The sequence below is a fragment of the Homalodisca vitripennis genome, chromosome 2 (assembly GCF_021130785.1).
Source record: "Homalodisca vitripennis isolate AUS2020 chromosome 2, UT_GWSS_2.1, whole genome shotgun sequence".
NCBI lineage: Eukaryota > Metazoa > Arthropoda > Insecta > Hemiptera > Cicadellidae > Homalodisca > Homalodisca vitripennis.
Genome location: NC_060208.1, coordinates 17,738,467 through 17,760,180, shown reverse-complemented (window position 1 = coordinate 17,760,180; position 21,714 = coordinate 17,738,467). Strand labels below are relative to the sequence as shown.

The 21,714-nt window shown below is 34.6% G+C and overlaps 1 protein-coding gene across 1 annotated transcript in view; it reads left to right on the top strand.

Moving 5' to 3' along the window:
- The window catches only part of LOC124355547 (serine/threonine-protein kinase SMG1-like), a 152,596-nt gene that overhangs the window by 74,910 nt on the left and 55,972 nt on the right, over nt 1-21,714 (top strand). Inside the window, 11 exon segments of the mRNA XM_046806709.1 lie at nt 66-248; nt 2,351-2,642; nt 3,995-4,158; nt 5,935-6,162; nt 8,136-8,220; nt 10,468-10,665; nt 10,668-10,770; nt 13,638-13,864; nt 15,572-15,734; nt 16,331-16,484; nt 19,848-19,967. Coding sequence (XP_046662665.1) covers nt 66-248; nt 2,351-2,642; nt 3,995-4,158; nt 5,935-6,162; nt 8,136-8,220; nt 10,468-10,665; nt 10,668-10,770; nt 13,638-13,864; nt 15,572-15,734; nt 16,331-16,484; nt 19,848-19,967 — 1,917 coding nt within the window.

Here is a 21,714-nt window from a genome sequence, read left to right as displayed (position 1 = left end):
CCTTTACTCTTAAACTTCATATTTGAGGCTGAAATAAGGTAATAAAAACTATATTTCTGTTATAGGCTGAAAACACCAATGCCAGTGATATGATAGAGTGTCAGCTCAAAGCTCTTGGGACATTCAGTTCTGAGCAGTTGGCAGGACTGGTGGACATGTGGCGCAAATCTCACTCCCGCACTTACAATTTCTACCAGCTCTCTGCCCACTCCTACTTCCGGTACTTGCAGCTCTGCGACAGTCCTCAGGTACCATTCATGAGTCGGTTCCTCATCCTTCAGCACAGTAACAATTTGAATCTGTATTGATGATTTCCAGTCTTTGTCTTTTTATTTTACATGCTTATTAGCCTCAAATTCATTTGTTTTGTTTAAAATGTCACATTCCAAGGTTTTTTATGTTTTTGAGGTTGCATAAACCAATTTAGTTAATTTAGAGATAAAATCAAATAGAAATAAAATTAAAACTGTCTGAAATATAGTTAAATATAGTAAATCCATATAGAATCCTGTAGTGTCGCCTCTATTCAGTATTCAGTTTATGTTTACACTCAGGAAAATGTAAGGAACTAATCTTACTTGTCTTAATTACTAAAAATACCACAGTCAACTTTTGATTCCAAATCATATAAAGAAGTCAACCAATACACCTAAACACTTCTCACAAATTTAACAAAATATCTTAAAATACTTTAACCTGTTGGGGAGTACTGACGGCTATAACCGTCATCCTACCTAGTGTATACTAGAGTAAGCAAAATTATCCTTAATGAACTCCAGGGAGTAAAGAAAAAATTTTTGTTGTTTTCATTCAAAATGTATTGAAACCTTACAAAATATCATAATAATGCATTTTTTTGGATCTACAACTTGATAAATTCATACATTTTGTTTTTTTTTTTAGAATTTTACAAACGTATGATAGTGTTCAAAACACGGGTACACACAAAGTGCTACTTCACATTTTGTGCACTCATAAGCGGTTTCTTTCCTTTTACGCTCACCCCGTGTTGTATTTGAACACACAAAGCAGCGTTTTAGCTTCCTTCGGCCATTTTCCCTTACTGGTAGTGGGCGGGGGAAATGGCGACCTGACAAGCGTAGCGGCTGCTGGGCTCCACCCAACAGACGCGTCACAGCTGCGGCCTCTTCTCTTGGTGCAACATGTGCTTCCAGTATCTGTCTGATAACGTTAATTCGGAAGTCCATGATGTGAACCTTAGCATTTGGGTTTTTTTTATTCCATGTATAGCCTATAAATGGACGTGGCGCTAGAAAATGACAGAACATTTGGCGGCAAATCTGTGATTATGTATTCCGTCACTAGGAGCCAGCACCGTACAGCAATAATTACTTTGAACATTTCACAGTCGAAATAGTATGTAAGAACGCCACTAGAGTGCATAAACAGTTGCAATATTGATTGTTTTAGCAACCCCGTCATGGACGGTCATAACCGTCAATACTCTTTTGGGATCAAACGGCTATAACCGTCTGTACTCTTTTGGAACAACTTTCAGCTACTCCTCAACAGGTTAAACTGCACAGGCAGATACTAAATGTCACTTTTTTTTTTTTTCAAAAATATTTCACTGAATGGTTGAAAACGAGGAGTATAAAGGGTTGATTGGCTGGACCTGAAATTCACTGCATTAGTATCATTATCAAAGTTACAAGCATCCAGAACGTAGGAAGTTTCCAACTCATGTGAGAGAATTTCAGGACAGAAAAAGTCCAAAAATGTTATTTTTAGGACATTTGACATTGTTCAGTGGTACAAAAAATCAGTAACACTACGTTCCGAGATCTGCAATCTGATCTCTTCTTCAGGTAAATTTGGTTGGTCGGCGAATGCAGACCTATTGTGACCTGTATTCTGTAGTTCAGATTTAATAATTAGTCTTGTTTTCAGTTTTTTTATCAAGTGCATGTTTTAGAGTTAGTGAAGTTGACACACAACATGGTGGTTGTGATTCCTGACGCATGTCACAACGCCCTTGTATGATTTGTTTATTTCAAACTACAGTAGTTTGTAATTATGTGTTAGGTTAGTTATTTACCTGAAGAAAAGATCAGATTGCAGGTCTCGAAACGTAGTGTTACTGATTTCTTGTATCACTGAACGATGTCAAATGTCCTTCACAATCCTTCCATCGTCAAAAATAAACTTCAAACAAAGAAGTTATTTTTTAGTTTATGTTTACACATGTTGTTTCGGTTGATTTAAAACTGAAATTGTGACGAAATTTTCCCAAATTTAATATCTTATTGTTTTAGATACTCACCTGTGTATATTAAAGTGCTCATCTTAAATTAGGTAATCTTAATTAAAGCTGTTAAAATGTTTACAGGAGGACAGCCAAGCGATCACGGCTACACTGAGACTGCTGCGTTTGATTGTGAAGCACGCCCAGGAGCTGCAGAGTGTGCTGGAGGTGGGGTTGTCCACGACCCCCACCCGCCCATGGGTCTGCATCATCCCACAGCTGTTCTCCCGGCTGAGTCATCCTCAGCCATTTGTACGCCGCCGCGTCACAGAGCTACTGTGCCGCCTTGCCGCTGATCAGCCACATCTCATCATCTTCCCGTCAGTGGTCGGCAGCGATGCTGGTGCAGCAACCATCCGTGATATGCCACACACAAGTCAGTAACCTCATCATCCCTTGACGCAATCAGTATTTTCATCAGTCTTGTGTTATCATCCTTTAATTCTGTTGGAACAAGAAAACGCTTTGCACATTTTAAATGTTACATAGTTAGTGATTGGAGAATGGAACACATTTTCATTATTATTCTCAGGAATACTACTCATTTTCTGCCAGTTTTGCGAAATCCTGAAGCAAACAAGTAAAATATGAAAATGAGATTGATGCAGAATACATCATCAAAAGACTGATGAACTAGTGATGGATCTAAGTCGAGTCCCGAATCTTGAATTTAATGAATCGTCAACAAAGATGTTTATTGCCCCTTACTTTTCTTATGTTACATTCAAGGTCTACCACAATCTCATAATTATGTTGCACCAGACATTTTGTGCTTGTATGCAGATGATTGTAATTTGAGAATATCATCATAGCAAGAAATTGAAATATTGAGTTTTTATGAATTGACTAACATTAAACAGTTTTGGAATTCAAATAATCTTTTTATAAATAAACAATACACAAACTTTCTCAGCAAAACAAAATACGCACCAAATACATCCCCATAGGCACAGATAGCATAGGACAGGTTAAAGAAACAAAATTCTTGGGTATGAAAATTGATGCCAACTTAAGCTGGAACAAACGTACTGACTACATCCTAGCAAAATCAGCTCTGGCCTGTATGCCATTAGATGTCTCACTTATGCAAACCGAAGGTCTTAAAATTAGTTTATTTTCCCCACATACACTCCCTTATATCTCATGGTATTGGCTTATATGGGGCAACTTCTAAGGGAAACCTACATCAAATTCTTAAAATTAACAAAACAGCATTGAGAACTATCCTTAAACTAAACAGGCGAGATTCAGTAAGGCAGTATTAAAGAATTAAATATATTAATAGTTTATACTTTTTATGTTTTCGAATCTGTTCTTATCTTCAGATGCCATAATATAAGGAAAGTGAGATACAAACTAGAGGAAAGGGAACATTTATTGTACAAATATGCAATTTGGAATTTAAAAAAGACCACTTATTCCAGAAATAAGTTTTTTTCAAAAATTGCCAAATGATATAAAGAATAAAAAAATAACTTAAAAATTTAAATCAAATTTAAAGGAGCATTTAAAAGAATTATATTCACTTTTTATGAGGAGTTTTTACGAGTTAGGTAAGTTATAACATTGCAATTTTATTAAATTGTTAAGTTATAAATTTTAATCCTCTTATAGTTTTGCTTCAGTCATGTAGTTTTTAAAAATGACACTATTTCATGTAACAGCTGTACACAAGCAATAAAGAGAATTTAAATTTGATTTGATGCTAACAAGTGTCAATGTTGGCAGAACTGTTCAGCACAGCAGGGACGAGGGACCTGGGTGAGGATCTAGAAATGGCTGAGGATGAGGAGGAGGAGTTTGAGGATGATGAGGTGGAAAGTCAAACAGCTGAGGAGACACAAGCCATGGAGAACTGTTTCCAGGCGATGGTCGATATACTGGCAAAACAGGTTAGTGTTCTTTTTTTATGCCTTATTCTGCCCGTCCTTATGGGCCATTGGCTTGTGCGAGGGTCTTATCAAATAGAATAAGGGGGAGAGTCGATACAGTACAAGGTCGATGGTACATACTATAAAGTGTCACAATAGGATTTGAACCTGCGCTATCTCTAACTCAGACTCTAAGTCCAACGTCTTAGACCGCTCGGCCATCGACACTCCCAATATCATCTTGACACTGTGCCATTTAATCACTAAGTACATTTTATACTTGTATAATGGCTAAAGCCAAAACAAAATTGTTAATTGTTATGGAAATTTCGAATTTTCTGTAACAGCTATTGACTCTTACTACATGAGAAACAAATGTATCCAATTCAGTGGAATTTTTAGGAAACTTGGCAAGCAGACGTGTCTATTTGTGTTGTAAAATAGTTGAATAAGCAGTTCACAGGAATTGAAATCCCTTCCAGCGCATAGAACAACCCTTTACACCAAGAAGCCTTCCTATAGCGGTGCAAGACTCTTTAACATGCTTCCAGAAAACTTCAAAACATGTGACTCTAAAACTCTGAAGAAAAGACTGCACAGCCTGTTGATAAACTCTACAATTTATAGTTTGAATGAGTTTTTTTAATTCTGTTAATGCTATTATTTAAGACATGTATGTGTATGTATTTGCATTCATATATTTTCTCCTCATATATATTTTATTTTACAGAAATGTTAGTTAATATCAAGTTTTAAAGATATTTTCTCTTTGCATTTATAATAGTTTTAATCTAGTTTACCTACTTCTTGATGACATCAATTTTTACTGCATGTGTTGACTCTGTAACCATTCTTGATGAATGTGTGAATAAAGATATTATTGAATTGAATTGAAATAGAGGTCAGGAGCATGTTTTGCAAACCTTCCTACAATGCCACATGGTAAATCATGGATTAATTTTGGTAGAGAGGAGAAACTTAGCAATAGCCAGTCGGTGGAGCCGGTCTCCTGTACAATGCAAGCTGGTATCCTCTACATGGCTAGAGTCGTAGTCATAGTCATAATTCTTTATTAACATCTTAACTGAAAATAGTAATGAGTGATCCTAGCCTACACAATACACACATTTCAGTGTTGTCATAAAATTTTGTTAATTTAGTATTTTGATAGTTGTTTAAGGTTTGTAGTTGCCGGACTCGAATTCTTCTAGACTGTAGAAACAGTTGTTCAGCAGCCATTTGTAGATGGTCTTCCTCAGACGCTGCTTGTGGTGGACTTTGATATCTTCTGGAAGTATATTCCAGTATTTGGCACCAGAGTACGATGGCTGCTGCTCATACATGGTCAGACGGTGGACATGTAGAGCATATGTTGGCTCTTCTTATGTGGAAATTGTGGGTGTGAGCTCCTCTTATCAGAGGTTGTGTGCTTGCATAGGTGACTACCTCAATAATGAAGAGTCCAACTAACTAGAGGAAATATCCTGTCATCCAGCACGTTCTCTGAACAGCTGCTTATCATGTACTGTTATCGCTTATAGCTTCAGTGATGTAGTGATATGTGATGGAGCTTCTGAAGTAACTAGAAAAACAACATTCACCAAGTATTTGATTGTCGTACGCTAGTTTTTCGATAGTGAGAGAATATTAACTGATATCGGTTAGCTCACAATCATACAATACTTAATTTGGCACGAAAGAAGTACAATAAATATTGCATTTTGTTCTTATACACTCTGTTTATGTTCACCACCACCTGTTGCATTGTGTACAAGAGTGGAGTGTTTGTGGTTGCAGGAACCGGAGGGGATCGCTCAGGTGCAGGTGTTTGTGAGCGAACTGCGCCGAATCACGTTGCTCTGGGACGAGCTGTGGCTGGGGACTCTGGTGCAACACCACGCAGTGGTTGCACGGCGCATCGCACAGCTGGAGACAGAAGTGTTGCGAGTCGACGATAACGTACATTTGTCACCGGCTGAGAAAGACAGGCTAGTGGCGGAGAAACACCGGACTATCCTTAAACCGGTAAGTCTTCTCTAGAGCCCTAGCCTTTAAAAAAGTATTATAACCAGGAATAATCTCCATTATTAGTTAATCCAGTGCTAGTTTTAGTTCATATAATTTCATGTCTTGTGTGATAACTGTAGTCAGACTTATATAATATTCAATATTGTACAATGTAACCCTTTTCACTCATCATGGTAACTCTAGATTGTTATGGAATCATTTGAACACAATTTCATTTTAAATAAATGTTAAAAGTTAAAAATTTTATTGTCTGATTCCTTGGAGAGGTACGTCAGATCAAATAGATGCTTGCACTCTTTAATATTTGTCTTACTACACATTGTTTTAGTGTTGTTGTTAACTATTAATTAATTTCTTATTTAAAACATTCTCATTATAATAGTAACTTCTAAGTAGTACAAATAGATGTGGATATTGAAAATTTGTCGTGAAATCACAAAAGTACAAATTAATAGTTTTTTATTATTTATATAAAGTTCAAAATTAAAAAATATTCCTAATAGTTTTTTTTAATCGAAATAATGATTTACCTAGCATGTAAGCTAAAGTAATATGGAAGTAAATGTTCTATTAAAAGTTGTGTAAAAATTCATCATTTTAGGATAATTATTTTCTTATACTGATTTTCTTCTTTTTTGTTTCACTCACTTTATTTGGTATATAAGTACATAGGAAACAAAAAAAATTTATTCTTATTTCAGTTTAAAATAATATATAGTGAGTCAAAAATTTGTTGTTCATTAAATCATAACATTAAAAGATAAATGGTGTAATAAAAATGCCTGTTTAATTTGATGTTAACATCCTCGTTAGTTATGTAAAACAAAACAAAGTATCAGCCTTCCAGAAATGAAAGAAATATTTTGTAAAGTGACCTAAATACCACAATATCTTTTTCGAAAATTAAAATAATTGTTGTTGAGAAACTATACAAACAGTGTAATAATTTTAAATTGATTTCTTTCATAATTAATAATGCAATCTCCAGGTGTTAATTCAACAACTTTAAATAATATAAACTGATACAAAGGAGTATCTGAGGACCAGACAAAAGATAACAAGAGAGTTATCACACCAAGAATGATCTGCCCTTTTACCTTTTGACCAAAATCAATATAGTTCTTCTGTGAGCCAAGAGGAACATATTTATCTAGTTTAAAAGTCAAGGCCCTTTCTATCAAGAGGTATTGCACATACAGACCCTGTCAGGTCCGTAATAAATTTGATTAGAAAAAATTGGTTAAAAATACAATTATCAGTTTAAAAAATGAAAAGAATGAAAAATGTCTTTGTATTGTGGTGGAGTTAGGACTGTTTTACCCTGTCTTCCACTCAACATCGGAAAACGACAATTATGAAAAATGATCAATGAAATGTCAACAACATTCATATAATACTTCTTGCAACCTTTGTCACACACCTCGTTCCACTGCACCTCATTGTTTCTTAGTAGTTAGCATCCTCCTGGGCATCGTAATATTTTTTACCTGTCTAAACTATTTTATCCTAGCATTTTTTATTTTTTATGTATTGTAATTTTGAACTGAATTTTAAAAATGTATATAGTCTCTTATTTATCCCATCTGTGTATTACTACTAGTGACAACTTGTGGATGAGCGATGAGGCGCATTTCCACCTCTCTGGTTTTGTTAATGAACAAAAATTCAGATAATGGTCGGAGGAAAACCCTGGCACACTTCATAAAACGCCTCTTCATGCTGAAAAAGTGACGATTTGGTGCACAATGTCAGCAAGAGGAATCATCTAGGCCTATTTTTCTTTGAGGATAGCAATGGAAGTGCTGTGACTGTTAACTCTGTGCGTTACGTTGCAATGATCCAGAACTTTCTTACGCCACAACTCTCCCATTTTCCAGTGAATGAACACACAATGTTCCAACAAGATGGGGCAACAAGCCATCAATGTTAATTTTTATTCATGCATTTTACAACTGTTACAATTTTTTTAGATACTGTTTGTTCTGGAGCAACTTCACGCTATCACATCGGTGACTGCGGAGACACCTCATGAAGTTTGGTTCCAAGAGAAATTTGGTATGTAGTCTTCACTACACAATAACTTTTATTATGTATTTATTACCCTTTATGTTTCATCAGCCAGAACAATATTTTATATTACTGTCTCTCAGGTTTTGCTCCACACAATGTCCTTAATATTTTTAAATTTTGAGCTGTGGTTTGATGCTGTGAAGCATGTTGGTGGGGAGATCTGGGGACTGGGTCGGAGAGACTGCTGTTGAAAATTTTTTTCCATCAGATGGCACTCACATATTTTCTTTTTTTCAAAATATAATTTTTTTCACTTAATTGTACAACATAGAATTAACTTCAATAATCATAAAACACAACGGAACACAAAAATAACAGAATAGAAACTTTTCAATAAAAACCTACTTCACTTGTCTAAAAAAAAAATAACAAAAAAACAATTAACAAGTTATCTCTGGGAAATGCTTTTTACTCGAAGAGGTCTCTTATTGGTAGGTCACTAAATATTTTACGGCAGTGAACCTTTTATTGAATATTTATTGTGTACGTACGTCTTAATTTATAATATATAATTGACTTCACAAAAGACTTGTGTGAACAAAAAAGTATTTTTACTAGTGATTGCATTTATTTTAAATTTAAATAAACTTAATATTGCATTTGAAATTTGTAATTTCATAAATAGTTATAGAGAATTTGTGTACAGTAATCTAAAAATAATTTTTGTGATAATAAATACTTTTATTTGTGAGTTTTGCAAATATTTGCAGTACAAGTAGAACAGTCTATTGTCAAATATTTCTGCCCATACAGTACTGTATGCCATGGCAATACTGTGGATCCATCGTATTCTGCTCTTACCCGAATGCTCGTAGGTGTAGCAGCCACACTCCACATATCCCATATCCACTCTTTCAACTAGTTCTAAAATCTATATGAAAGATATTTTACAGTTATCTGTTGTTTCTTTAGTTCTTGAAGAGCAAAGTAAATAAGTTATCATTCACTGGAGACATGTTAACTCATCAAACAAAGAGTTTGGCAAAATGGAGTAACAGTTTGTTGCAGAAGATCTTTACCAGTTCCATGCTGTCCTGAGGTAAAGGTGTGTTACAGCTGAAATCTGCTGCTTTCGAAAAATCTCTTAGCTGAAGAAGTGCATTGAAGCCGAAAGAGGTCATAACACAAAAAGCAACAAGAGCTTGCGCTCAAAGTTTTGTTTGCAACGACAATTGTCGAAACGTAGTATGGTCAAAGTAACTTAAGTAATGGATACCAAACGGGTAAACGATCTCTTTGTGACGAACTCCGGTACGCTGTGCCAATGAGTTCAGAAAAGAACGAAAACAGGACTACACAAAATGGGTCTTAAACTTTTCTCACTTTGCTTCGGCGCAAGTCGTTTGCAAAAAGGTCTTTGTCGCAGTTTTGAATCCGTTACTCAAGTAACTGTGTCACAAATAGATTGTGGTTACCCATTTGGTATCCACTACTTAAATGATTTACCCTAAACTGTGTTTCGACAATTTTGGTTGCAAACAAATGCAAGCTCTTGTCGATTTTTGCGTTATGACCTGCTTCTGCCTCTTCAGCTAAGAAGTTTGTGAAAAGCAGCAAATTTCAGCTGCAATACACATCTACCGTAGGGTAAGATAGAGATGGTAAAGAAAACACTGCCACACATTTTACCAGAACAACAATTGACTAAATAGCACTGCACTCTTTGATGTAAATATCAGTAAAAACCAACAGTCTTGATCACAAGTCTAATATTAGCAAAAGTTATTGAACTATTACTGAAAACTACAATTATTTCAATTTGTCGGCTTATTTTGAAATTTTCGAATAGTCAGAAGTTCAGTAAGGTCATTAAATTTAGTAAGGTTTTATTTCTTACCTGAATTGAAATCATAGTTATAACATGTTGTGCCTTTGATGTGATGATTCAATAAATCATAGCCAAATTGAATATTCAGCAAACAGCAATATAATACACCTCTAAAACTCATACTACAATAACGTTTAGCTGCAAAATGTATTTAGAATGCTCTATTGTGAGTATGAGGAAGAATAACTACACTGTTTCAGTCAGTGTAGTTAAATTTTAGAGTTGGTTTCCATTTAATTTTACATTCAGCCTTACATGTACTTATATATTGTGACAATAATATTAAATCCTAAAACTCATTTTGAAATGTAAGTAGAGTGGAAACCTTAGAAGTTGGAATTTAATATTTGTAGTTTTGGAGGCACTCCAACAATACCCTCTCTCTAATGCGATATGTTATGTAGGAGGAGACATAGCTGAAGCGTTGGAGAAGCTGCGATGCCCGGCAGATCCACGAAAACCTGGAGACGCTTGGTCAGCTCTCAAACGATTACAGCTGAAGCTTCAGCAACGTGCAACCAAGCGGTCTGCGTACTCACTGCGTATGTCTGAGGTCAGCCCTACACTGGCAGGACTGCGAGACACTCAGATCTCCATGCCTGGCCGCCGCGCGTACTCACCGTGGCAGCCATTCACGACCACATCGCAGTGCTCCCCACCAAGACCAAACCCAAGAAACTGGTCTTCCAAGGCTCTGATGGAAAACCGTAAGTTGTAGTGCTTAACTCGCAGGAATTTAGTAGCTTAATTGTTCGATTTAACTGTTAAAATAATCGTGTTTAAGTTAAATTAATTATCAGATAAGTTTAACTACTCCAAAGTAAGAATATAGATTGGTCTCATAATAAAAAAAGTCATAACTAGCTCATACAATGAATATTTTAATGGATTTAGAGGAACAATTTTCCCAGTGATTTCAAAGTACGTTTGTTTATTTAGTTATACAAAAAACATATTATTAAAGATAATCTTTTATAATTTTTTTGATAAAAGAAACTCGACTTTAATAGTCAAGATATTTTACCAATGTAACATACTTATTACAAATTTGTTCATGAATAATAATTTTCATAAATTCAGCAGAAATCAAATTAGTACAAATCTTTCTTGAATTTAAATCCCATGACATCCTTTTAGGACCCTGTTAAGAAAAACTCATCCAAACGTAATGGCTTCTGGATAATACCAAAGTACCAAAATGTTGAATAAAGCAAATCTTTACAAACTTTTTAAAACTACCAAATAAATCCGTGTTTACAATGTGCAAAAAACGTTTCATTTTTGTATTAACTAGTTTTTGTATGGAAATATTTGTATATGTTGTGGATTTGTTTATTGTTATGTTTATGGATTATAGCAAAATCATAAAATATTGCAGCTTAAATTTTTTATGTAAACGAGTACAAAACATTTTTTTTTTAAGATAGTTCAGTGAATTTTTGAAGTTATGCACTATAATACTCGTACTTTTGGGTGAGAATTATAACACCTTCTACTGTGTGAGGAATATTTTAACTATGCATTCATTGGAGCAAATTGATAAAAAAAGAAAATAATTCAAGATAAGTTATTATTTATTTCAAATATATAATTTTTAATGCATGCACAGCAAAATAGGTTTATAACTATTTTAAAATAGGTATATTTTTATGAAAAAATATAAAAAAATTCAAGTGTTTTAGTCCAAAATTAACAAAGTTATAACATTTAAAGTAGATGGCTGTAAAAAAGTAAAGATTGGCCTGGCTCTTCTTATACCTTGGCACTTTTTGCAAAGTAACCTAGAAAATGTCTAGCACTGAAAGGGTTAGTAACTTTGACCATCTTCAGTCAGATAATACGTATAATGGTTGGATAAAGTAATAAATAGAGCATTAGTAATCACTTTGACCAAAATTACTAGTAATTATGTGTATTGACTGGAATGGTATATATTATATATATAACAGCTGGCTGTAATATATACATATATGCAATATTTTACTTAACCCTTTCCACTCGGATTTTTTTCACCAGTCTGCCCCCTCAGCTTGTATTTATTTTAGCATATTTTCAGTAAAAACCCATTTTTAGCAAACTGGAAGTCAATAAAGTATATAGATTATTATATTGTATAATAATTTTATTTTATTTGTAATTTATAGCATAGAGATATAAAATTTGATACTTACACTAATAATTTTATATTTTAGCACGGTATGGTATCGTTCAAAACACTCTGCAGGATGAAGACCAGGATTGTTTGAACAGGTTTTACAATAGTAAAGTGTTTCCTTTCTTCCTCCTGGCACCTTTCTATTGCTACAAACAGCAGTCTTTAGATTTTTTTTGTTGGATGAGCTGGGTGTTTGTTTAGCCTTTCTTCTTTTTGTACTGATATTGAATAAGGACGACCCCTACCCCGCTTCAAACTCATAGGGTTACGGACATGGCCTACAAGTTCAGTGATGAGGATTTCTCTGAAATTCCTGTGTTGAATAGTTTTTTTCTCCATGGTTTTGTTCATTCGTGTTTAACAAGAGAAAGCTATTTACTATTCCCACTTCCAACATCCAGAAAAATAGCTTTCTCCACCATTTCAGAGATTTACGGGAAAATTTGTAGGAAGCAATATAGTGGTCTGCTTGGTCCAAGCCACCCATATATTTGTTATACTGACAGATAACTGTTGGCTTTTGTATGTTTATTTGATGTTCCTTGCCTCTTCATTCTAATTCAGCAATAACTTCTGAATCAGAAAGAAAAGATGTACTTGTTAACGACATATCGAGTCACTAATGCGAACGCGTTTGAAAATTGGTTAGGAAACGTGACTACAATGACGAAGCAAAATAAATCAGCAGCCAACCAATCGTAGTTCAGCTGTCATTTATTAGTTCCTGAGAATGCCGTGCGATCGCAGCACAAATCGGAAACATCGTAGTCCGCCTAAAATAAAGTAAAGCTGACGTCATTGCAATGTCGGATGGCGTCCGACATACGAGTGGAACGGCAAAATAGCAATGTCGGACGACGTCCGACACACGAGTGGAAAGGGTTAACTTAAATAGAGTTAAGTGTAATATATCATACACAGTGTGGACCATAGTGCTCGGCGACTGGTTTGCATATGCATATTAATCATTTTCCCCCAACCTATATATTACATATACAGTAATTTTATGAAATCAACATCTTGTATAAAATAAAATTATAAGTATTTATTTTCGTCTGAATTATGTGCTTTGATGATTTTTGCAATGTTTAAATTTTCTTCTTATCAAACTAAGACAAAGGTGAATATAAAATTTAGATTTTAAAGATACTGTAAACAATTGACATAGGGAATTAGGGTGGGAATATCCACTATCCCTCTTGCACTACCTCTCCTATACACCGAGCAGTGAGGACTGCACTGTACATGACTATTACCATAAATTCAACATTTGTCAATTATGATTTCGTCATTTAACAGAGAAAACCCTTTTGGAATGTATGAAAATCGTCTTGTTGTGCGACAAATTTTGGAAGTGGATTTAATTCAATTTTATGTTATTTTTCTAGAAAGAGTAACACTATTCATCTTAATTTCTAGGTACACATATCTCTTCAAGGGGCTGGAAGATCTGCACCTTGACGAGAGGATCATGCAGTTCTTAGGCATCGCCAACACGATGCTGCGTGGCTCCGGGTACCAGGCCCGCCACTACGCTGTCGTGCCGCTGGGTGTGCGCAGCGGACTTATTAGTTGGGTGGAGGGTGTCACACCTCTCTTCTCCCTGTACAAACGGTGGCAGCAACGACAAGCTTCTATCAACCAGAGTATGTTAAGTAGAGTTACCAGCATGTGTATGTTTAGAGCACTTCCTGTTATTTCAGGGTGGCCACCCGACTGGGGAAACCAAGAAACCAGAATGTGCTGGGAATTTTATCGCACCATGGGAAAACCAAGAATAAACTGGGAGTCTTCCTGCAGAACCAGGAAAATCTCAAAAACTTGTTCAGTCTCTAAGAACTTGGGCAAGAAATAATTTGACAGCTCTTTGACCTGATACATCTAAACATCTTATTTTACATGATGTGGTCCGTGAAACTTGAATGAAGATCGAAATATGTTTGCGAGCCCCACCTGACACCAATTGATCCAAGGTTGCCCCTCTAGTGTAGCGGAGTTTATCTTGGTTAGTTCTAATCCTGTGTTGCAGCAGTCCCTCTAAGCACGTAACAATCCATTGGATAATTAAAGTCAGCAGACCGTTCGTCTCAGGCCTCGGCCACTATACAAGTGATACGCAGTAAGCAGTAAAGCGTTAGTGGCCATGAGACAAGCTGTGTTTTTGTGTTCTACTCAGTCACCAAAATGGGGCTTCAGACAAAATTGTCCAACTTTTATTACTGTTTTTACTTTTATTACTCCATTACTATGAGTTAAAATAGCATTTTGAAAAGACGGGTCTTAGATAGATGCCTAAACGTACAGTGTTCACTCTATAAACTGGTTTAGAGTTTGGTTTGGGTTATCATCTGTTTGGTGGTTGAAAATTTATTTGTTGTGTAGGCAAAGTCGTGGTCACGTGCTTAAAGTTCAGGCACCGCAGATCTCTGACCTGCAATGATGGCCTCTAGTCCGCCCCTCGGTAGCACTGTGTTGTTAATTTTGTGTTCTGTTTATATTTCCGAATTGAATACATGTATTTTCCAAACATCACAGAAACGAAATGTTATTAGGTATACACGATGTTAAGTCGATACAGAGATGAAAAAAGAGCTTAAACAAGGTGATAGCGATGAATCATCACAGAATTTCTCGCATATTGTAAGCAAGGAAATTTGCCAGACTACCACAGCTTCGCAGCATTCCCTGGAGATAAACCGTTAGCGCTGCACTCGGCTTAAGAATTAAATACAGTATTACAGTTGCTTATTTGATTTGAAAATGGACTATAGGATCGGAAATTTTCGAACGGAATAACTGGGAATTCCAAAGGTTTTGGTAGGCTTCCCTGTGTAATTATAAATATTAAAATTTGCAAATAGTTTTAGACAAATGACCAATAATGTAATCAATTTTAGATGTAAGATGTAATTTTTATACAGTTTTTAAATTTAGTTCTAATATATTTTACTAAGAGTATGACATTGTCTTAGACCAAAATGGTGCTAACAAAATTTTAAATTAAAATAAATGTAGAGGTTTGTTCCAGGAAAATATTATACATATTTGAAAATAATGCCTAATATTTTTCTGTAAAATTTGGGATGTTTATGTGTTCCCCTTGATATCAAAATGTATTTTCCTCAGTAGTTAAAGAAAATCTGCATCAGAATTCTCTTGAGATGCAACATGTAGGTATGGTGGATGAGATTGTAGAGGTGTTCTACTCTAAGTTAAATCCATTGCTGAAAGACTGTAAGGTCAGCAAGATGGAGAATCACATTTAATGTGTCTGGTAGTGGTGAAGCAGGTGCTCATACAAACAATCACAATTTTACCTACTATTTGACTGTGAGTGTCATTGTTCTTTGTAGGCACGGTGATGAGACCGTCGGAGGTGTTCTACTCCAAGTTAAATCCGTTGCTGAAGGACTGTGAGGTCAGCAAGCCAGAGAACCGCAGTGAGTGGCCCTTGCCAGTGCTGAAGCAGGTCCTGAAGGAGCTCATGCAAGAGACTCCCACATATCTGCTTTCTCGGTTAGTGTCATTGCTGATTCTACACTAGTAGCTGATGCTGTACAGATTTAAAATGTTAACAGATTTGATATGTATGATGAATGATTTGTAAGTCATACTTGTACAGCAATGGATCAAAATTTTACTCAAAGTCATTGTCAATAAGTCATTTGAAACTTTTGTACGTAGTTATTTTCCCCTTGCCTAAAAATTTTAAACTATCACATTTAAATGTGACAAACAAACAGTAGATGAATTATACACTGCACAATCAAGTTTTGTTACGGTCATATATTCATTTAGAGCAGTTTAAAAAGAAAACTACAATTATTCACTGTACAATATTTTGTTGTAATTGCAACTATCTCAAGTAGACTGTATAAACATATACTGAATAAAAGTAAATAAACAAAAGAAGAAACACCTGATAACAAACTTTCTAAATATAAATAACAAATAAAATACCTATTTCAGTATCACTTATGTTAACCATTTTTTTTTTCATTTTTATAATTTGGCCATTAGGAGAAATAAAAATAGTGACTTAAAACATAAAAGATTGAAATGTTGTATCATACTTGAAACAAACAAAATGAAGTATTTATGTTCTGCCACAGGGAACTGTGGTGCGACAGTGTGAACGTGGGTGGATGGTGGCAGAGCACCAAACTGTATTCTACCTCTCTGGCAGTCATGTCCATCATCGGCTACATCATCGGACTGGGAGATCGTCACCTGGATAACGTTCTAGTCGACCTCACTACTGGCCAGGTAATTCATTTTAAATTGTAATACCTGGGTATGGCACTTGGGAAACTAAACTTATGCGCAATTAACCTCAGTAGTGGCATTCATTTTACTCTTAAATAGGCTATTTTCCATATCATAAAAAAGAAATATACTGTTAATAATAAAAAATACATTGTTATTTATTATATATCATTCTTTTCTGATTAGTATGGGAAATAATAATATGGATAAGTAATTTGTATGACCAGTATTAGGTGTAGAAAAGAAATTGTTCGACTAATATGTTTACACAAAATGGGTGAGACCATGGTTTGGAAATATTTATGGCCTTTTAAATAAAAAAACATTAACTTAGTCAAAGTTGTTAAATATTACGTGGTTTTTTAAAATAGGATTATAGTAATGTAAATATGAAAGTAAACTGAGCCCCGTTTAAAATAAACGCATCTTAATAAACAGCTGAAATGAGATATGTGTGCATTGTGCTTGTTGGAACTATGGCATTAATTACATTGATAAGAGTAATTTTTCATAAATTAAATAGCGATGGTGTGCCCTGAATTTGCATACAAGGCGACTCATTCATGATCAGTCTGTCAGAATTGCTTAACCGACACATGCCAAGTGTATAATATGTATATTTACAAGCTTCATTTGTAATTCAGTACATAATTGCCTCCCCCAGTCAAGCATTTTTCAGCACAAATAGCTTTATTCGCTGTTAAAGAAAAGAGTATTAGGCTCAGAATTCATATTTACTTGAATCCTCTTGATTTATAACTTTATCTTTATCAGTGCTTGTGTCATGATTACACATGTAAATAAATTATGTAGTTATTGAAATAGTATTTTTGAAGCTGTGAACAAAATTGAATTTTATTTTTGGCCACAGTACAGAAAATATGATGGGATGTATCAAAATATTTAGGCGATCTAAAATTAATGGCACTTGAAATTGAAGGGCTCAGGTTAAAAACCAACTGAGTCACAAAACCTAAATTTTTCAGGAGAGCAAAAACAAAATTAAAAACGGCCCCATAAATACAATATCTCTTTTTAACAAATAGTATGTGTGTATTTATGTTTATTAGTATCTCTAGTATATGATATGATTGATTAGTTTTATAATCTAAATCAAGATATACAATAAGTTTTTTAATTTTTTTAAGAACGCATGTATGGACTAAGTTGGTTTTTCCCCAGGAAATTTACACACATTAAAAAATTTATATTCATTAAAACCTTGTTTAATCATATGAAATTGAGTTGTAAGACTAAACAAATTCATCAAACAATTCGAGACTATCAATAGTTGATATTTCTTCATATGAGGTATTTTGTGCACATTTAGACGATCACAGTCAACTGTAATTCTGCAATATAGAATAAATTATATTAGCCTATTGTTTGTTTGTTTTAACTTGTAGAACCAATCAGCTTTTTTCAGATGAATCACTTTCTCAGTTAACAACTTTTGCCTGTCATTTTGTAATGTGTTTTTATCATTGTCACTTACAGTCCCATTTATTTTTCTTTCTATTTCATTTAATTTTCCTTTTTGCTCGTCACACCAGCAACACGTATCTGTACGTGGATAGCCGAATCCGATATTCAATTTTGACACAAAAATCTCACGAAAAGTCCCATAAGATAGTTCAATCCCAGGATGTTGATTCAGAAACATGCCTAGCAGTGCCTTTACATTCAACTCTTCAGGCAAATATACTTTCTTAGAGTCTTTAAGGCTATAGTGAGCCTGGCGACCTTTTAAAGAGCCAAGAAACCCCATGACTAAGGCTTGTTTATCCTCAGACAGCCTATGTGGCCGATTTAAATGCTTCCCTCTTTTAGGTGCTTTACCAGTATCCATTAATGATTTCTTAATAGTATGCAACCTGAAAGGCTTGACCCCAAATATTGACTGAAATCCCTTGAAACAGACTGGAACCTCAACCGCTGTCCCCTCTCGCACGACCCTTACTTTGTAGGTAAATGAACCATCGTTTTGTTTGGCATCTGGTCCTCTAGGCCTTCTTCGGGCAACTTGTGAACTTATCAGGCCCGCTAAGTAACTATTTTGGTCGTCCCGACCACCAACTAAGCCTATTTCATTGAAATCTTTTATTAAGATTTTTCTTTCCTTAACACATTGGAGTCTGGCTTGCAATTTGCTGTTTTTATAGCCTGGTCTGCATAAATTCATTGGTTTTCAGATTTTTTTTTTTTTGAAAACTGTTAAATATTATGTATATGATATTATATTTTATTGAAAGTTCTATCTTTCCTCTTTAAATTGATATGCAAAACTGTGTTCCTATAAAATCTAATTATTTTTTTTTTTTAATTCCAAAAGTTTTCTTTTTTGAAGAAAAATAAAAACTCCCGCATGTCTTGTGTTACTTGAAAACTAACTTTTGAATAAATAAAACAAGTAATTTCAATGTTTTTAAAGGCATTTACTGTATACATATTTACAAATAATTTTAATTGCCAAAAAAATTTCAAATGCTAAAAAAATTATTGTTGTCGTAGACAGACTGACGACGCGCCAGGCCACGTCAGTGGATAAACAAAAGCCTCAAGCGGGTATGACGTAGTAGCGCCTAGCGGAATTTTTCTGAACTAACCATCAAAGCTGGCTTTCTAATGCAGCAGACGGCACTCGAATATCACTCGAGCAACTCCGTATATCAATCGGCAAAGCTGTACTCGAGTCACGCTCGAGCGCCGGCCGGGGGTTTAAACAATGGCGCTCGAGTCTGGCTCGAGCGTAGACTCGAATGTGTTAATAGATATGTTTCTAAAACACTCATGTTTCTTCCCCTATGCTACAATATTTTAAATGGTTATATCTTGTGACTGAGTTAGTTCTTCCCCTGGAGCTTACAGCATGTTAAAATATAGACCATACAATATCAAATGGCATCATAAACTGAATTTCGATTTTTTTGGACTTAGTTGTTTTCCCCTGCACCCTTCAATTTTGAATACATTCAGATCACTAAGTTGATTCAGGCGGGTATTTTGATGTAGAAAATTTTGGGTATAACCCTCATTCAAAAACCAGCCCTCAGACAATAAGATGTGTAGCTTCAAATCTAGATTTGTTAAGGTATTGTATTGTAAACTGTATAAACTTCTAAGAAACTTTTGTTAATCCCCAAGTATTTCATCATTTTATTGTTTACTGTTGTTAAATTCCCCCATTTTTTCCAAATTTGAGAATCCACATATTTAGAAAGAAATATTTACTTTCCAAAGTAAGTATGGACACAGAGGAAAATAAAACACCATCCCATTGGAGAAAATGTGTTTATTACAAAATGACACATTAATGAAGTGATATTCTAATTTTATACTGTAATGAATCATTCTGCTGTGTAGGTGGTGCACATCGATTACAATGTGTGTTTCGAGAAGGGGAAGACACTCAGGGTGCCAGAGAAGGTTCCGTTTCGTCTGACGCCCAACTTGCGAGCCGCTCTGGGTGTGACAGGAGTCGAGGTGAGTGTTGTGGGAACAGTATAGATTAAATGTATTACTCATCTGTAACAAGCTGGCACAGTTCTGGAGCTAACAAATATGGTGAGTTTCTGTAAGTTGAGTATAGAAACAACACAACATGTGATTCTTTACAATGTCTCTTAAATTTATCATCTCATTATACATGCAAAGATCATAGTTATAGAGCATATATTTTATATCACTTGGAACTTTACATCAAAACTGCTGAATAGAATCAGAAGTAGGATGTTTATACTTCCAACACTGATTTATGAGCAATACAGATAAGGCTATATACTTTTCATTTTGTTTATTTTTAAAACTGAAGAATGTTCAAGATACATTACCGTTACGTTTATTATCAAGATACGTTTTGTTTTTAATATGGGAACTAGTGATGATCTAGTGAAAATCCAGAATTTTCAAATCTTAAATCTGATTCCGAATCTTAAAAAACTGTTTCTAAAATTTAACAGCTGTTTTCGCCAAAGTACAATATACAAAATTGTCGCAAAACCCATTTCTAGCATTCCTAAACCTTTGGAGAATCCTCCAAGGATAGCATAAAAAGTAATCCAAGGGCTCCACTCATTTTAAAGGTATTTGCAGAAAATAGCTATATATTTTAATAACGTAGTACATATTCTGTTCCTTCTACCATAATTTAATAGATCATAATACGGGCTTCCAGAATGTACGCCTTTGATTTGCAAGATATATTCTTAAATTTGTATCACTTTTATCCTTATTATATACAGCATCTTGTTAAAACATTTTAATTCCTTGTCCGTGTTTGTGTTATGTGTTTTTTGTTCTGTTTTTATTTAAATTATGTCAATGTTCAGTACTGATTTTCTTTTCTTCTAACATTCAACATGTTTCGTAACCAGTAACAATACAATCAAGAAGATCATTACTATGTTCATTGTAGTCTTCAAGGAAATCCAGTGATGGGGCAAGCCTTTCTTTTCTGTGGTATTTTCTAAAGACTTTTGGAACCCACCTGGCAAACAATTTGTGGTAGCCAAGTTATTTCCTCAATAATCTCATGATATAAACTTCGTTACCTGGCAAACAATTTGTGGTAGCCAAGTTTATTCCTCAGTAATCTCATGATATAAACTTCGTTGAAATTTTGGGGGAATGTTGTGAATGTTCAGTGATCATGAGACACTGGTACATTTAATACATGTAAATACCACTGCGTCACTCTGCTTTCATTCCCATAAATGTCAAAAAGTTGGCAATGGATTTTAATAAAATTGGTATGTAGCTTTTTGCCAACAAAAATTTAATCATAAAACCCACTTCACACATAGCGAGATTTTCAATTGCAGCATAAATTTTAACTAGTCACCGTTAGAAAAGTAGGAGAGATACAGATCTGTGCGTACTTAGCATAGAGATCTTTTTACCCCAAGATGTAACAGTGTCCACTGCCAGGCTAAAAATCGTTTTTCCTCCAATATATCATGAAATAAAAAAAAAAGAAAAATAATTATAAATTCATCTAAAAAAATAGTAAATACAATAAAGATACAAGTTATATACATTTTCTTTTGTTACGGATAAATTACGAACGTTTTAACTAACTGGGATTCCATAGTAACAGGTGTTGCAGTTGGACATGTTTTCATTTAAGTAAACCTTATAAAAGTATACAAATATAAAATAACATTAGAATTGAATTAAAGTATATGATGTTAAATTGTTATCCCAAATACATCACATTGATATATTTTCAACT